This window comes from Ceratotherium simum, chromosome 11 (genome assembly GCF_057802395.1).
Source record: "Ceratotherium simum simum isolate JZ-2026a chromosome 11, ASM5780239v1, whole genome shotgun sequence".
NCBI lineage: Eukaryota > Metazoa > Chordata > Mammalia > Perissodactyla > Rhinocerotidae > Ceratotherium > Ceratotherium simum.
Genome location: NC_141910.1, coordinates 69,065,207 through 69,083,267, shown reverse-complemented (window position 1 = coordinate 69,083,267; position 18,061 = coordinate 69,065,207). Strand labels below are relative to the sequence as shown.

Sequence of the window (18,061 nt, the reverse complement as noted above, 5' to 3'; positions counted from 1 at the left end):
CAGGGGAGAATGGTGGTTCAGATCAGGGTGATGGCGCCGGTGGTCTGAAGCCAATTCTAGCTATCTTCTGAAGGTAAAGACAACAGGATTTGATGATGATTTGATAATGGATTAGATGCAGGGTTTGAGACGTGATGCCACCAAGGTTTTTGACCAGAGCAACTAACTAGAAGGTGGAGCAGGGAAGGGAAATCGGAAACGGAGTTTTAGGCGTGTTCAGTGTGAGATACCTATTAGACAACTGGGTGGAGACTGGTGAACAGGCAGCTGGACACATGAGTCAGAAAACAGAACTTAAATCCTGACTCCACTACCTACTAACTGTGGAAGACTGTGAAGCTATTTAAGTTTTCTAATTATCTGATGGGGATAATGCCACTGTGTAGATTAAATAAAATAGCAACATGATAAATACCTTGCACAGTATCTAAGACAAAGCAGATGTTTGGTAAACCTTCATTTAATAAATACTGGAGGGGCCGGCCCCATGGCGTAGCAGTTAAGTGTGTGCACTCTGCTGCTGGCAGCCCGGTTCGGAGCCCGGGCACGCACCGGCGCACCGCTTGTCAGGCCATGCTGTGGCGGCGTCCCATATAAAATGGAGGAAGATGGGCACAGATGTTAGCCCAGGGCCAGTCTTCCTCAGCAAAAAGAGGAGGATTGGCATGGATGTTAGCTCAGGGCTGATCTTCCTCACAATCAATCAATCAATCAATCAATACTGGAATTGCTGCTAAGCACAAGGCACTGAAGGTATACAATAATTAATTGTAAAGTGCTGTCTCCGAAGCTTTCTCCCTAAAATAGGAGATAAACAAGTATGTGTATAACCATATAAAAAGTGTTAAGAGCCAAGTGAGATATTTGCAGAACTGTGTAGAGAGATGAGAGAGAACTTCAAACTGAGAAAACTGAGGGGAAAACACCTCAAACAGGAGTCACTTTTTCATCTGGGCCTTTAGGCTTAGGGAGGTCTGGATGTGCAGATATGGTTAGGAAGGGTGTCCTAAGCAGAGAGAATCAGACTGAGGAAAATCAGAAACACAGGAAAGCAGTTACTTCCAGCTGCAGCATCAGACTGAAGAAGCAAGAACGGGGGAGACAGAGCTGAGGGCCGAGACCGGGCACACCATGGAGGGCTCTGAAGGCCAGTTATCAACGTCTTAGAGTCTTAAGAAAACACTGCAGATTTCTGATAAATATCATTATACCACACTGCTTTGTGAACAGACATAAAATCAGGGAAAGGCTCAGGTAGGGTGGGGAACAGACAAATAAAAACCCTGTAACAGTTCCACGCCTGTTTACTCTTAGTAACTTGAACTACGTTAGCAGCTGCTAGACAGAATGTTTCCTATAACCAGATGTAGGTCAGGGTGCTGGGAGACACTCCCACAGGATGAAACAGGATAAATGGAACACCAAGGTTTAGCGGGTTGAATAATTTACAGCAACCCTATTTACAACATAGTTACTGGGCACAACATGAGAGGAGGATAATAACGACCAGCCAGGGGCCTTCTAGGACTCACTTCACAGAGTACAAAGAGATGTCTAAACTTAGACTCTGGACGTGAAGAAGGCTTTCTACAAGGAGTGATGAACATGACAGTCACACCTGTAGTGTTTAGACCAAACAGCCTATCACTTCTTATGCTTGACAAGACTGTGTCCCACAGAAGTACTGGGTACGTAGCAAAACGGACAGCACAGGCTCAATATATCTTAGCTGAATCACCACATATGAGTAAGCAGTGATAAAATATTTACTGAGCATCTGATACTATCTGGTTAGCTCTAAAATATATTCTTGATTTGAAGGAAAAATTATTTCACATACATCTTTTTTGGTGGCTGCATTAAGCTATCCCTTTGGCACCACAAAAATCAACACGTTCCAATCAGATCTTATTACCTTCCTGCCAAAAAAATCTCTTCCTGCTTCCATCTACAAGTTATTTACCTACATGGGAGGCAAATATTTACCTTTCTCTTTCCTGTCCCAATACTATTTACTGAATAATCAAGATGGGCTTTCCTCACTGACCTGTAATCCCCCCATTTCTATTCTGTACATTTATTTCTCAGATCCAGGGGTCTGTTTCTCTCCCCTGGCTCCCTTGGTTTGGTTATTTCTCTGTCAGCCCTATAATATTTTAATGACTGCTGCTTTACAAACAGTAGTATGTTTTCACAGTGAATTTACTACTCTCAAGCACTTATTCTAGAGAAATTTTTCAATCAATTTGTCTAATTTCCTTCAAAACCCCAACTTGAACTGCATTACACCTACAGATTAACTTAAGAGAATTCACACCTTTACAATATTGAATTTTACTATCTGAATAAACAAGGTGTTTCTCAAGTTAGTCTTCTTTTATATCCTACAGTAAAGTTACATAGTTTTCTACACAGAGGTCCTGTACATTTCTCTTTACACGTATTCCTAGATATTTCATAGTTTTTATTGCTTATGAAACTAGGATCCTTTCTCTATTAAATTTTCTAAGTGGGTATTGCTGATACAAATGGAAGCTGTTTAATTGTTTTATACTTCTCTTGTGTCTATTTTCTGAGGCTAACATGAAAAAGCTAACAACTTCAGTAGCTTGTCAACCTTTCTGCAAAAAGAAACTTCTATTAAGAGGAGAGTCCCTTGTATTTAATCAACATTTTAAATGTATCTTGAACCTAACTATACATACACACACACACACACACACACAATCAGTTTTCCACACCCTGTTCAAGTAAGACTGCCCCATACAAAAGAACACCCATGTGATTCCTCAACAAGAGCCTGGCTTCACTTTCTGTGCTTCTAGCTTCAGGACAACATGACACCTTAGCACAAATGACGTTCACTTTATTCAATTCTACCTTCTTCAGACATCCAACATTTTGAATAGCTATTGTATTTACCCTAATTAGGATCAAGTTAGGATCTTTTCTGCTCACGTGTTATAATAACACACTCAAAGCTTCTAAATGCCTAAATATTGCATTAAGAGGAGAGCTTGCCTCTAGATGGCTTCTTTTCTCTCCTGTGTCCATAAAAAATAAGAGTCCTTCAACTTAGTTCTGCCAGGATGGTCTCCTTCAGCTAATCTGTCTCTATCTAATCTTTATCAGTTCACTGATAACGGTCAAATGTTTTCTCCTAATGGATAAAAATTACACATTAAACTGGGAGTTTTATATCAGGTTGCCCACCTTTAAAATGCTACGTTTTTCTTCTACATACTTAAATATTTAAAATTATGTTTAAATGAAATTTAAATATCAGCAAAATACTTAAAGCCATGTCATATAAAACTGTTTTTTAACATGCATTTTGCTCTTAATGTAAACTATCCTCTAATTTGTGGACCATGTAACTAGTCTTTTCCAATAGAATGTGAGCAGAGGTGGTGAGGAAAAATGCTCTCTCTTTGCTCACACTCAGCACCTCTTCCATCAACTTAATCAAGAGGATTCCAGAGACCCTGAAGGAGGTGGAGTCACAAGAAGGAAAGAGCCTGGTTCCCTGAATGAAGGCATGGAGCTGAGGCTCCCTCCTCAGTGCACTATAAGTGAGTGAGAAATAAACTTTTATTAAAGCCACTAAAATGATGTTGTTGTTTTAACAGTAGTTAGCCATCCCTAACTAGACAGTGACAAGAGTTTAGAATAGCAGATAAGGGAAATAAAAAAGGTAATGACTATGATCAAACCGGAGGCGTTATGAGAATCCAGCAAATACTGCATCACACAAATTAGGTACTCACACCAATTCACATTAATAAATTCAATTTAGCTATGTTAAATTACTTTTAAATCTGGTGGTTTAAAAATTTAAGCAGCACAATATTTTTTAATGAAATAATATGTGAAATTCCAAAATATAAACTAGAGAAATGTAGAATACGTGTGAGTTGAAGTAAGATTGACCCTCATCTGCTTAGCACCCCTGGTATTTGTCTGCAGAGCTCCAGAACTCCAAAAGTCAACTTGAAAATTCGCAATTTTATAATATTGTAACATTTAGTTGCTAATGTTAACATTTCTTTTATCAAGATGCATAAGCTAAATTAGTCAAGACTATTCTTTTTGTTTCCATTTTATACTAAATGCTTAATTTAGTTCTCATCTATTACAATGCAACTATTCAAAGCTATGAATTTATCTCTTAGGACAGCTTTGCCCACATTGCTCAGGTTTTTCCATATTGTGTCTGTTATTATCTCCCATTTTTCTCACTGTATTTTCTACTTTCTTTTTTACTGAAGTATTAGTATTGATTCAATAAGTATTTATTTAATGCCACTATGTGCTAAGCACTAAGGATACCGTGATGCACAAGACCAGTATGGTCCCTGTTCTCAGGAAGAGTGAATTTTCTAAGTGATTTTGATTCTTTTAAACTTACACAACTAGTTCCTACTTTTATTATACTATGATGACAACATGTGTCCTGGGTTACTTCTTCAAGTTCATTAGGATTTACAGAGTGGCCCAATACATTTATTGATTCTGCTCATTAGCTCTTTTTCTTCAATAATTCCTCATGTGTATAAAGTAGATCGCCAGCCTCGAACCTCCTTTTCTGAATTCAGGTGTATGTCTCAATTCTATTCAATATATTGCTAATTTGACTAACTACTTTTTTTAGTGTATTTAATCAGTTTTGTTTTCCCTTGGTTTTGTTTGTTCTTTTGGATGCAATCTCCTTTCATCGAGTCTATTTTTTAAATCTGTTCAGTAAAAGTAAAATCCATTTGAATCTCATTAAGAAAAAGATATTTCATCTTCTAAAATTTTCTTGTTTCATGGCAGTGATTTTTCTCTAAGTGCACGCAACTTTGGTCCATTTCTAATGTTGAACAATTTCTTTTTTATAGATGTCATGATTTGTTTTGTATTATTTTTTCCACTTTATTTATCCTTAAATTGAATTTACTGGTCATTATTTATCCTATCCAGATACTCAAGACTGACTTAGAAGTAGGTTTTCTGTATCTTATTCAATAGAGAAAGCTGTCAGCCTTGACATAAAGAATATAGAGGTTTATTTTCAACTTTCCCTGGTACCCAGGTGTTAGCAGATGTTCCTTTATAAACATGGTGAGCAAGTTAGTTCTTAAAGATTTGGACTGCATTTATCTCATAACAGACATTCAATCAGTTTTGTTACAGGACAAAGAGACCAATCCAGTACCAGGAAGGGACTAAATCCCCTTTGAAGGAACAAAAGCCAGAAGTTATTTCTACTACTCAGTTGAATACTGGATACAAGAATGTAGAACATTCCATAGAAGTGAAATGCACAGAAGTGAAGTAGATGCTCAAGTGTCTTCTCTAGGAAATTCAGATTGACCAAGCTAGACCAAGGGTCTCTGGTCCAAAGAAAGCCCCATGGGGTGCTAAGAAGCAAAAACAAGTGATCAGATCTTATACAGAAGCTGGTGAGTGACTGTACAAAAGAAACTCACAATAACAAAGAAAGAAAGGGGAGCAAGGATGCGGGCTCAAGGGAGACTGATCTGCAATACTTACAAACGACTGCAGGCGTTTCTATCAGAATTACGAAATGCTTTCAATGTGAGAATGACACATAACAGATTTAATCGCTATATACCTAGAAACTTTATATAAGCCAATTTAAAAGCACACGTTATTTTTGTAATTTATATAGCACCATAAAAGACCCCTTTACAAGAAGAAAAATTCTAAAGTCATAAAATTTTCAACTAAGCTAGTTTTTCATTTGAACTACTAAATGTAACTATATTTTGTCCTTTAACCAACATGTTGGAATAGATAAAACATGCTACTGAATCAAAGTTTCAATCTTACCCTGAAAAATCAGCAGAATATTGTCCATAATCAAAGATATAGACTCTAGTAATTTGGCACACTGTGAGGTATCCCAAAGCAAACACAAAACAATATCTGGAAAACAAAAATAAGCTAGATTAGTGAAAATAAAAGATTCATTTTGTTAAAGAATGCATTTTGAAGTAATTTATTAACTACATGATATCGTTCGAAAATTACTACTAGATCTACTCCACAAATAGCTTTCTTCAATAAATTATAAAACCTCTTTACTAGTATCTGCTTCAGTTTACTTGAATTTTGTACCATCTTCAATGGCAAATGCATTTAATTACTGCCTTTATTTATTTTTTTCCTTATGAAAGACCTCCATACACCCTATTATAGCTGAAAGTCATGCTCACAAGCATAAAACTGTAAATAATTGGTATTTATTCTATTTATTCCTCCTTTCTAGAAAACAAAATTTAGCACAAAAATATTTGGTTAAAACATACATTGAACAAATTCTTAGTAGGATTTTTAAAACTTGTCCTCAATAGTCTGAAATCATATATCCTTAGTGTGGGTCAGATGGCATTTACTCACATTTTATAGGCACAAACGTAGCGATTTTCACAATTTTAAGATGCTTGTAAGGGAGTTACAATAATTAAAAATATACTACAGGAAAAAGAACTTACATATCAATAGAAGAGACTAGAATCTCAGAAACAGATTCTAGAATATATAACATTGCATAAGATGACGGCTGCAACGAAAACTAGCAGGAATGGATGGATTATCACCTAATTAAACAATCTGGGTGGGGGAAAGGGTGTTATAAGTATATCTAAACAATTCTAGCTGGATTAAAGAATTATATATACAATATAAAACCAAAATACATAGGAACTGTGAATAAATATTCAAATATTCTCAAATTGGGGAAGGACTTTCTAAACATATATAATAGAGAAGAAATCAATAGGAAAAAAACTAATATATTGGGCTAAGTTAAAATCTTAAACTTCTCACATAGGCAATTCAGGTGGTTTTATGTAAGAGTTCTTTCAAGCTTTAGACAAATAGGTGATTCTGATCTACCTGAATTAATCCTGAGCAAAGAAAAAGGGAGGAAACCTTCCTAATTCAAATATTTTACAAAGTTAGTAAATTCCTGATGGCTATACCTGACAAAATAGCACATATGCATACTCACACAAAGTGCTGACAAATCAAACTTAAAAGGATTTCTAAAAATCATATGGCAAATTGTATTTTCCAAAGATGGCTGCAACAATATCTCCCAATTCATATGCTCTTCTACAACCTGACCTTCTGCTCCCTTAGGAAGAGGAAGAGGCTACTTCTCTACCCACTTAGAATCTGAGCTGGCCCTCTAACTGCACTGACCAGCAGATTATGGCAGAAGTAACACTTTGCTACTTCTAGGCATAGCCCATAATTAGCCTGGCCATTTCTACTTCTTGCCTTTTGGAAGCTGATTGTCAAAAAAGAAGTGTGACTATCCTAAGACTACCACATGTAGAGGGTCTGGAGGATGCGATACACTGTGGAGAGGAGGGGGGAGGCGGAGAGAGAGAGATGGAAGGAGGGCGGAGGGAGAAGGAGCGCCAAGTCGTAGGATATGTGAGTGAAAACGCTGATGTCATACAAAAAAGAGATATATCTAGTTGAACCTTTCCTGAATTTCCTACCCACAAAATCATAAGCAAAATAATAGACCAATTTGTTTTAAGCCACGAGGTTTTGATGTACTGACATAATCAGAACAGAAACTGGTAGGTGAAAATTGTTTTTTTGTTACGGTGCTACCATAACAAAAACCTAAAACACACTGCATTGGCTTTAGGACTGGGTGGCAGGTGGAAGCAGAAAAGGTCTTGAGGAGATTGCTAGTGAAGATATGAAAGGCAGTAAGGAAATTGTAATTGGAAGCTACGGAAAAGGCAACTCATGTTACACAGTGGCAGAAACTGGGTAACACTGTTGTCTGCCATAACACAGAAAATAGTAAATATACCTAATAAAAGCACCAAGAGTTTTCTTTTAGATGCATATGACAAGGTATGGATAGAGAGAGATGAACTGAAAAAGAAAAGTATTCAGGTTTTGAGCAGAATTTAGGAAAAAAAGAAAGGGTTCAGGACAGTCTTTCCAGTCAGCAAAATATTATTTATTTATTTATTTATTTATTTATTTTTGGTGAGGAAGACTGGCCCTGACCTAACAGCTATTGTCAATCTTCCTCTTTTTGCTTGAGGAAGATTGTCGCTGAGCTAACATCCGTGCCCATCTTCCTCTATTTTGTGTATGGGATGCCGCCAGAGCATGGCTGGATAAGGAGTGCATAGGTCCGTGCCCAGGATCCGAACCCGCGAACCCCAGGCCGCCAAAGTGGAGCACACGAACTTAACCACTATGCAACCAGGCCAGCCCCTCAGAAAAATATTCTTAAACTGATCAGGGTAAAGATGAAGTCAAAGGTACTCCTTGATGACACCTCAGAAATTTTTTTTTTTAACTTTTTTTTTTTAAATGTTTTGTTTTTTTTTTTTTCCCCCAAAGCCCCAGTAGATAGCTGTATGTCATAGATGCAAATCCTTCTAGTTGGTGTACGTGGGACACGGCCTCAGCATGGCCTGAGAAGCGGTGTGTCGGTATGCGCCTGGGATCCAAACCTGGGCTGCCAGCAGCGGAGCGCGCGCACTTAACTGCTAAGCCACAGGGCCGGCCCATACCTCAGAAAGTTTTAAGGGCACATTTTTATAGAACCTTTCAGGAAAAAAAAAGTTTCTAAAAATCTTAAGGGTATGCCTCTTAGACTCTCTGCTAGACAAGAACGTTCTTTAAAAATCTGAAGGTGTTATCCAGCAGCACTTTCAGACCAATGTAAAAAGGAGACTGTTGAAAACAGATCTATGGGTGTAGCTCCTGTCTAATGGAGGAGATTATAATTAGATACACAGGAAGCCCACGTTGTTTTTTAAAAGACTTATATGAGATTAGATTGAAAAGGAGAAGCAGTTCAAAATGAAAAGAGATCTTTAAATTCCCAACTATCTACTGGTAGGTAGCAGGCTAAGAAAGCTATTCAACTGCAAAATCTGGCTATTTCTTGTGAAAAAGGAAGGACAGTTCAGGTGAGGAGTCAAGAACCCAGAGGGTGAAGCCAAGACCCACAGAGAACCACTCACAGGGACTAGGTCTGGGCCCTGATCAAGGAACTGGTAACAGGTGTCTGTCTGAATTTCACAACCGCTATGGAGCAGGGATTGCTAAGTGACTTCCATTCCCCTCCTTTTTTAACTCAAGTGTCTACTATAGTTATTCTATCCCTGTTCATTGTGTATCAGGTACATCAGGGGCCAAAAATTTGCCCCTTTAGTTTACTGGTCCTCAGATGGAGAAAAACTATCCTGGAGGAACCATACCCAAGAAGCCTCATCCATACTAAGGACAAGATAGAGATCTCAAGCTTGCTGCCATAACGAGATGAGACTTTCGGGATCTTGGGAAGGAAGTGAATGTATCTTCTATGCAGGATTTATGTGAACTGTAGGGACCAGAGGACAGACTATCTCCAAAGATTGCTGCCCCCAATAACAATCCTCCCTGTTGCACATGTAGCTCTGTATATCAACAGCTGGAATATAATTCTCCTCCCCTTGAATTTGGGCTGGGCTTAATATTTGGTTTACCAATAGAATACAGTGGAAATGACTTCCTGAAACTTCAAGACTAGGTCATAAGAAGTCTTGCTCCTTCCTCCTGGGTTTCTTGGAATGCTTGTCCTTAGCATGCTCTCTCTGAGCCCAGCCCACATGAAGAGGCAACAACATGTAATTGCTCCAGTGAACAATCCCAGCTGATCTCCCAGCCAACAGCCAACATCAACTGCCAGCTGTAGAAGGGAACCATCCTGGATGTCAAGCAGTCAAAATTTCAAACAACTGCAGTCCTAGCCAACATTTAATAGCAACCACACGAGATCCCAAGCAAAACTGTCCAGCTGAGTCTAGTCAACCAGAGAACCATGAAAAACAATAATAAACTGGTGTTAAGCCACTAAGTTTGGGGTGGTCTGTCATGCTGCAATAGATAACTGAAATAATTCCTTACTAAGAGTTTAGTACACTAAAACTAATAGTAATTTAAAATACTTGACCTTGATCAAGTAGGGCTTATTTGATAAATCCAAGTATGATTCAACATAGGAAGATTAGTAATATATATCATCATAATGATGAGTCAAAGGACAAAAATAGTTTTAATAGATACACAAAAAGGCATTTAATAAAATTCAATAACGTTTCCACATAAAAATAAAACGCTTAGTAAACTAAGAGAAAAGGATGCTTCTTTAATATTACAAAAAGACCTATCAAAACATTGAGCACTTTGTTGGCTTTGAAACACTAGTAATTCATGGGGGAAAGCATATGAAAGTTTTTGAGGTGGGAAAGAAGAGATTTTTGTGTTAGTATGGATTAACTTACTTTTAGACTTATTTGGAAAATTTAAATAACATTAAAGTCCACTCTCCTAAAATTAACCTCTAAATTTAACATCATAATCCCATCAAAATGCTAATAATACTTTTAGTGAAACCTGACTAGCTGATTTTCAAGGTCTTCTGGAAAACTAAACAAACATGATGAGGACGACCTGCCCTATCCTAGCAAATAAAAGAATATATCACGGTGATTTATAACGTAGTATTGTTTCAGAAATAGATCAAAAGATTAACTAAACAGAGAAGAAAGTTCAAAAAAAGACTCATCGTACAAATGAAAGTTTTTGTTTATTATAAAGCTGGCATGTAAAATTAGGGGGAGAAGGATGAATGAGGTAAATGGGGTTAAAAAGTTAGCTCTCCTTTCTGAAATAACAATAGTTTCCCAGTTCACATGACACACACATGTACAAAAATCCAGTCAGATTATGAAAAAATCTAAATGTAAAAAATAAGACAATAAAAAGTACTTGAATAAAATACAAAAGAATATCCTCAAAATCCTGGAATGGGAAAACCTTCATAAGCATCACAAAAATCATAAATGCCATGGAGGTAAAGTCTGACACTTATTATATAAACATTGGAAATTTCTATATGACAGAAAATTAAATGAGTAACAAATTATTGACTACATATATAGATTAATATCTCTAATAAACAAAGAAATTCCACAAATCAACAGGAAAAAGATTAAGAATTCAAGTGAAAAATGGATGAGAATATGAATGAGCAAATCATAGAATAAAAAAATTATAACACCCAGTACACTTGAAAAAATAAAAGAGATTCAAGATAAGGAATGATAGGAACTAATAATACTAATCCAGAAACACGTATTAGAATGATAATATTTGTCCAACATAATTGGCAAAAGTTTAAAAGTAGATAATATCCAGTTGGGATAGGGAAAACAGGCACTCAAACACAGTTGGTAGAGACTTCACTTTCAGGAGGCCATCTCAAAAAATAAAAATACTTACATATATACGCAAGGATACATACAAAGATATTCACTAAAGCACCGTATTTAACGATAAAAAATGGAAAATCAACTAAATATCTCCCATATGGTATTAGTTAAAATAAGTGGAAATAATAAAATAGATAGAAAGCCACACTATAGAATTCAGTAACAGTGAATAAGGAGACATCTATATGTACACACAATGAAAGTCAGTGTTCAAGTGGAAAAAGTAAGCTAAGAAAAGTATGTTTAGGGGGCTGGCCCCGTGGCTTAGAGGTTAAGGGCGTGTGCTCCGCTACTGCCCGGGTTCAGATCCCGGGTGCACACCGACATGCCGCTAGTCCGGCCATGCCGAGGTGGCGTCCCACATACAGCAACTAGAAGGATGTGCAACTATGACATACAACTATCTACTGGGGCCTTGGGGAGAAAAAGGGGGAAAAAAAAAAAAAAGGGAGGAGGATTGGCAATAGATGTTAGCTCAGGGCCGGTCTTCCTCAGCAAAAAGAGGAGGATTGGCATGGATGTTAGCTCAGGGCTGATCTTCCTCAAAAATAAACAACAAAAAAAAATCTAGGTACTAAATTAAAAAAAAAAAAAAAAGTATGTTTAAAATTTAATCCTATTTTAGGTACAAAAAAATCTATATAGATCTATATTTATGTACATATATGTTTGTATGTACATAACATATACTGATATATCATGGAAAAAGTTCTAGAACAAAAATGTAGTAGACACTACATACTGTAGGGTTGACTTTCTCCATAAGCATTTTCATCTCCATTCTCCCTTGCTTTCCTGTATGATAGAGGGCAAAAGGCTAAACATTCAATTTCCCAGCCTCTCTTGTGGTTAGAGGTAGCATGAGACACAGATCTTGCCTATGAGATGTATGCAGAAGTCTGCTGACGTTCCTGGGAAAGGTTTAGATTTGCATTGTCCAATGTGGTGGCCATTTGCAGAAGTGTTCTAGATCGGCTCATGAAAGCTGTTAATCAGCCATTATTAAAAATTAAATGACATAAACATGAAATTAAATAAATTATATTACAAAGGTATTACTCAAAACTCATCACTTTCCAATTACTTATCATTTGCTACTTTCTATGCCCTTGAGGTTATTTACATCTATTATGTCTGCATGGTGGAAAAACTATATAGCGGTGAGCTACCAAGCATTTCTTCCCATGTCCACATTAAGGGACTTCAAGTTGGTAACTTTAAATCTACCATGGTGAAAGTATTGGCGAACACTATAAATCTTCTTGATCCTTTAAACCAGGATCATCAAGCTAAAAGCCTGCAGGACAAATGTCACCTATTGCCAGTTTTTGTAAATAAAATTTTATTTGATCACACTCATGCCCATTTGTTTACATATGTCTATGGCTCCTTTTGCCTTATAACAGCAGAACTGAATAGTTGCAACAGAAACTGTACAACTCCCAAAGCCTAAAATAGTTACTATCTGTTCCTTTATGGAAAAAGTTTGCTGACTCGGATTAGAATTAAAGTGATGAAGAAAATGCTAATAATGCACATTAAACTTTAAAAAGTGTGTCATGACTGTAGCCATTACGTTGCAAATAAAAAAAAATGTCCTTCCATTATTCAAAAACTATTATTCAATTCAGAAAGAAGTGCTATTTTTTCCCTATTATCTGCAACTGAAATGCATTCCTAACTGATACTAAAGCACGTAAAACTTTTGTTGTTATCTTTTCTTTTGAGTTAGACTGCAGGGAAAGGTGATGGGGAAAGCCTTTGATTTCTCAAGTCCATACATCAGCAGAGGAAAGTAGAAATATAAACAAATATGTAGGTGCATGATATTATTGCAAGTGCTCAATGTATGAGTTCCACTGAATGCCTTCAGACAGAAAAATATACATACAAATAAAATCCAGATAGACCTGACCTAAATTTAACAGCCCCATCGCTTTTTATTATTCCTACAAGTGCGATCGTGAGCAAGTTACTTTATTTCTGAACCCTGTTTCTCTCACTTACAAAAGGTAGACACGCATGGATCTTGACTATTCTAACTCAGTCACCATGATCTTGTCCTCCTTGCCACTGATGGGTTTATGGTAGGCATAAAACTTAGGTCTGGTCAATGAAACACGACAGAGCTTTGGAAAGGCTTTTCTCCTACTTCAAGTCCGACACTTGCTGTTGTGATGTCTCTAAGCACAGCAGCCACCTTTAGCTTACAAAAGGAGCTAGCATAAGGACAAAGTCAACACGCTAGGATGGCAAAATAGAAAAGTTAAATAGAACAAAAAATAGAACTTTTTGATGCCCTCATTAAGACTGAGTTGCTGAATTAACCAAAATGAGTTGCCTTGCCTCATGACTTCTTGCTTTGAGAGGTCCATCTTTCTACACTGTTTATACCATTATACCACTACGAGCTGGGATTTCTGCTCTCTGCAGCCTAAAGCATCCTGATACAATTATTAGTCATATCAAAATTAAATCAACAACATTTGAAGAGTTCCAGAACAGAACATTTTCTTATTCATTAAAATATAAATGTTGAATTACTACCTCATTTCAAAAGAGAAATCACATGTAAAATATCTATTCATTTAGGTATCAGATAGAGTGGAAACTGTTCAGGGAAAAACAAAGTGCTCAGGGACTATGGGAATTAACGAACCAGAAATGCTGAGAACTGAAAAAGAATTCCTCCTAAACGAGGAAAACAGGTAAGATCATCAAAATGTTCCAAAACCTGATGGGAATAAAGATGAAACCTAACAAACGAGTATTTGTTTTAATGCGCTGAAATCAAATTATACTGTTCACTTCCCAAGCTGCTAGAGCTCAACGGGTTTGGCTGCAACCCAACTTCAGGAAAGGCTTGCACACCTGAATACTGACTTGACTTTCTCCTCATTTTGCCTTCCCCTCTGTCTATATTTTCCAAGACTCTGTTTGCTTATACTCAGTCTTGAAATCAGGTACTTATACTTAATCTCGAAATTTCTAACTTAGCTCTTCTCTTTCGACCATTGTTGGCTAATCTGTAGTCTTTGCATTTCTATATAATTCTTGGAACAACTTTAAAAATACATGGCACTCCATTTAAAAATACATGGAATACTATAAAACAAAAAGTATATAAGCAGAGTCTTGGAAAGTTTAGACAGAAGGGGAACGCAAAATAAAGAGAAAGTAAAGCTAGTATTCAGATGTGCAAGCCAGGTGCAAGGTTAGACACATAGATCAATGACCAGAATAGTCTAGAAACAAAGCCACACATATAATGGTGAACTGCAATTCAATAAGGAAAAGAAGGCATTTGCAATAAATAGTGCTAGGACAAATGGAAAAATTAATTTCAACCCTTATCTCATAACACACACAAAAATTAACTCAGAATGGATCACTGACCTAAGTATAAAAACTAAAATTATAAAACTTCCAGGGGCCGGCCCCGTGGCTTAGCGGTTAAGTGCATGCGCTCTGATGCTGGCGGCCCGGGTTCGGATCCCGGGCGCGCACAGACCCAGCGCTTCTCCCGCCATGCTAAGGCCAAGTCCCACATACAGCAACTAGAAGGATGTGCAACTATGACATACAACTATCTACTGGGGCTTTGGGGGAAAAAAATAAATAAATAAAATTATTAAAACTTCCAAAAGAAAATGTTTATAATCTTAGGGCAGGCAAAGATTTCCAGAAAAGACACAAAAAGCTCTAAACTATAAAATAAAAAATTGATAAACTGACTTCATAAAAAATTTAAAAGTTATGTTCTTCAAAAGTCACCACTAAGGAAAGGAAAAGACAAGTCACAGATTAGTAGAAAACACTCACAATTCATATACCTGACAAAGGACTTATATCCAGAATATAGAAAGAAATTGTAAAATAATAAAATTCAAGTCAGAAGATTTGAACGGACACGTCCCAAAAGAAGATATACCATTACTCAATAAGCACAAGAAAAGATGCTTGACATCATTAATGATGGGAAATCTAACTTAAAATCATAATGAGATATCACTATACACCCATTAGAATGACTAAAATTGAAAAGACTGATAAAACGAAGTGTTGGTGGGAATGTAAAGCAACTGGTACTCTCATGCATTGCTAGTGGGAATATAAAATGGTATAACCACTTTGGAAAAGTTTGGCAGTTTCTTATATGATTACACATACTTTTACCCTATGTCTCAGCAATTCCTTTCCTGTTACACAAGGGAAATGAAAACATATATCCATGAAAAGACTTGTGCAAGAATGTTTTAGTTTTAGTCATAATAGCTCAAATTTTGAAATAATCCAAATGTCCGTTAATACACAGGTGAAAGGACACATAAATTGTGATACATTCATACAATGGAAGGTTACTCAGCAATAAAAGGAACAAACTGCTGATAAACACAATGACATGGATGATGGATGAATTTTAAACCATTAAGCTGAGTTAAAAAAGCAAGACACAAAAGATTACATACTGTATAGTACCATTTATATGAAATTCTAAAACAGGCAAAACTAACCTATAGTGACAGAAGCAGATCACTGGTTGCAGGGGACAACCAAAGGCCAGACTAATTACAAGAGAAGATGAAGGAACTTTGGGGGATGAGTGCAATGCCCTGCATCTTAATTTGGGTGGTAGTTACACAGGTCTATACATTTGTCCAAATGCACTTAACTGTGCACTTGGTCGCTTTATTTTGTTTTAGGTAAATTATACCTAAAGTTGATTAAAAAAATGTTTGGAAACAAATAATTTTACACAATCTCCTTTGTAGAGTCTTCTTTTTCCTGGGGCTCCAGGGTTCAGTTTTCTTCTCCATTTACACTTATTTCCAAGAAGATTCCACCCTGTCCCATGATTTTAAATACCTACTGTATACTGATAGCTCCCAGATTCAAAATCTATAGCTTAGACATGTCTCCTAACCTCCAAACTCAACCAACCAACAAGCTGCCTAACACCTCTACTTGGGTGCCTAATGAGCATCTCGAACTTAACATGTTCAAAACAGACATGCTGAGCCCACCAAAACAACTCCTTCCTTTGTCTTTATCCTGATAAACAGCACCATTTCTCACCCAGTTGCTTTGCCCAAAATACTAAAGTCATTTTTGACATATCTTTATGACACAGATCCCATATTCAAAATCTTCAAATCTATCTTCACATCTTACATCATATGAGACTCACATCCATATCCAAATCTGTCTTCAAAATAAACCCTCGATTGAGCAATTCCCACCAGGAACAGGTCCAGGCCCGGACCGCTGTAACAGCATCCTGACTAGTCTACCTCCTCCCAGCATCCCTCCCTAGTCTATTAATAAACACAACATCCAGAGTGCTCAAGAATTCCCAACTGCTACCCACCACACCTAGAACAAAATCCAAGTTTCTTCAAGAACTTTTGATGCCCCAGGATCTAATAAAAAAAAAATTAAGTTCTTTCTTTGGTTCTACTGGATGAATGATACACATTCATATAAACTTTTATTTTAATTACAACCAAGGAATAAAGAATTACTAAAGACTGATAAAATTAGAACATTACTGGAGCTTAGAGAAGCTTGGCAACAAACCACCCATCACATGCGTAGACAGGTAGATCCCTGGAATTCCAGCAATTTGGGGGAAGGATAAGTTAGTTACCATCAGTGTTGTCTCAAGCTGGTTATGATTTTTGATCAGTGCTATTTTTGAATTAATTAATTTGCTGAAATAGGGCTCCATTTCACTTTGAAGATAATTTTGTTCTTGTATACAGTCGGTCCTCCATATTCACAGGTTCCATATCTGTGATTCGACCAACCGCGGATGAAAACGCCTATGATGGTTGCATCTGTACTGAACACGTACAGACTCTTGTTGTCATTATTCCCTAAACAATACAGTGTAACAACTACTTACATAGCATTTACATTGTATTAGGTATTATATGTAATCTAGAGATGATTTAAAGTATACAGGAGGATATGGGTAGGTTATATGCAAATACTATGCCATTTTAAACATGGGACTTAAGCATCCACAGATTTCGGTATCCGTGGGGGTCCTGGAACCAATCTTGCGTGGATACCGAGGAACGACTACAATTATTTCTTGCTAAGCCATCCTGAGTCTATTTGGCTCCTCTCTCTCTGTCTCCTTGGCACTGCTAAGTGGAAACAGCAAAGCTGATAGAAGGCAAGCCCAGGTTAAAACTGCTAGTGGGTCATAAAAGCCTTTAAGTCAGGGGTCAAATTTTATTCAAATCGGTATCCCCAAACCTTCCCTCTACTTGGCATATAACCCTGCATATTGTAGGGTGTTGTGTAATTTGGAAGAGAGACTCTGCTCAGTTTAAACAAATCCCTCTAAGGGAACACTTCTCTAAACCTACATCTCAAGCCCATTACTCTCAAAACCTACTCCAAAATTTCTATCCACAATTACAAATTTCCATTTCTAGAATATAACATTTCAAATTAGACAATCAAAACTACAATTCACCCAATCTAGCCAGCCTTTCTATTTTTTATCTAGTTAAAGAGCAATAAACATAAGCCAAGAATTAAAAATTAAATATTGATTGGGGGGGACATTAGATTTAACCCCAGTGATGGCACTAATGAGAAATATAGTTTGAAAAGTACTCAATAAATAATTTACAGGATCTTAAAAACAGACTTTGGTAACAAGTAACCAGAAGAACTATACAACACTCCCAATATTAACTAACTAGAGAGACAATTTGCTAAGATGCTAAAGGAACATA

At 36.8% G+C, this 18,061-nt stretch overlaps 1 protein-coding gene across 2 annotated transcripts in view; it reads right to left on the bottom strand.

Moving 5' to 3' along the window:
* Window positions 1-18,061, bottom strand: part of MBOAT2 (membrane bound glycerophospholipid O-acyltransferase 2) — a 128,342-nt gene that overhangs the window by 31,422 nt on the left and 78,859 nt on the right. For both annotated transcript variants that reach the window (XM_087437188.1, XM_087437187.1), the window contains one exon: window positions 5,836-5,931. In XM_087437188.1, the coding sequence (XP_087293314.1) occupies window positions 5,836-5,931 (96 nt within the window). The remainder of the gene's footprint in view (window positions 1-5,835; window positions 5,932-18,061) is intronic.